Source organism: Eimeria mitis, genomic scaffold, assembly GCF_000499745.2.
Source record: "Eimeria mitis Houghton genomic scaffold, Emh_scaff698, whole genome shotgun sequence".
Lineage (NCBI taxonomy): Eukaryota > Apicomplexa > Conoidasida > Eucoccidiorida > Eimeriidae > Eimeria > Eimeria mitis.
In genome coordinates, this window is record NW_013575076.1 from 2,756 (window position 1) to 3,390 (window position 635).

Below are 635 nucleotides of genomic sequence, written 5' to 3' on the forward strand. Positions count from 1 at the left end.
CCCATGTGAGGCAGCAGGTGCTTCAGTCTCGCGGGGGCCAGCAGAGAAAACTCAATCCACAAATCCTTCAGCACGTCGGGGGCTGCAGCAAACCCTAAACCCTAAACCCTAAACCCTAAACCCTAGCCCCTAAACCCTAAACCCTCACCCCTAAACCCTGAACCCTAAACCCTTCGGGTTTACGTATCCCCCTGCTGCAGTCCTCAAGCATCTCTCGCCCAAGGCTCCACGGCAAACCCTAAACCCTAAACCCTAAACCCTAAACCCTAAACCCTAGATGATGAACCTACCGGACTGCTGCTGCGCCGCGCATGTTTGGAGATATGAATGCAGGAGAGGTGTAAAGGAAGCAAAGAAGTGTACAGATCGCCCTGAAAACACCTCTAAACCCTAAACCCTAAACCCTAAACCCTAAACCCTAGAGAGGTTTTGGCAGCTCCCCGAAGCAGGCAAACCCTCAGCTGCACCTCACACTAAACCCTAAACCCTAAACCCTAAACCCTAAACAGCTTGGACTGGTTTCCCTTAAGAAGCACACCTTCCTCTGCACCTCCCCCCAAACCCTAAACCCTAAACCCTAAACCCTAAACCCTAAACCCTACCGGGTGGAGTGATCTGGCGCAAGAAAACCCTCA

The 635-nt window shown here is 52.3% G+C and overlaps 1 protein-coding gene across 1 annotated transcript in view; it reads right to left on the reverse strand.

Annotated features, from left to right (window-relative positions):
• The window catches only part of EMH_0020100 (uncharacterized protein), a gene marked incomplete at both ends in the record, with an annotated part of 15,099 nt that overhangs the window by 2,669 nt on the left and 11,795 nt on the right, over positions 1-635 (reverse strand). Inside the window, 2 exons of the mRNA XM_013501493.1 lie at positions 1-82; positions 291-371. Coding sequence (XP_013356947.1) covers positions 1-82; positions 291-371 — 163 coding nt within the window. The remainder of the gene's footprint in view (positions 83-290; positions 372-635) is intronic.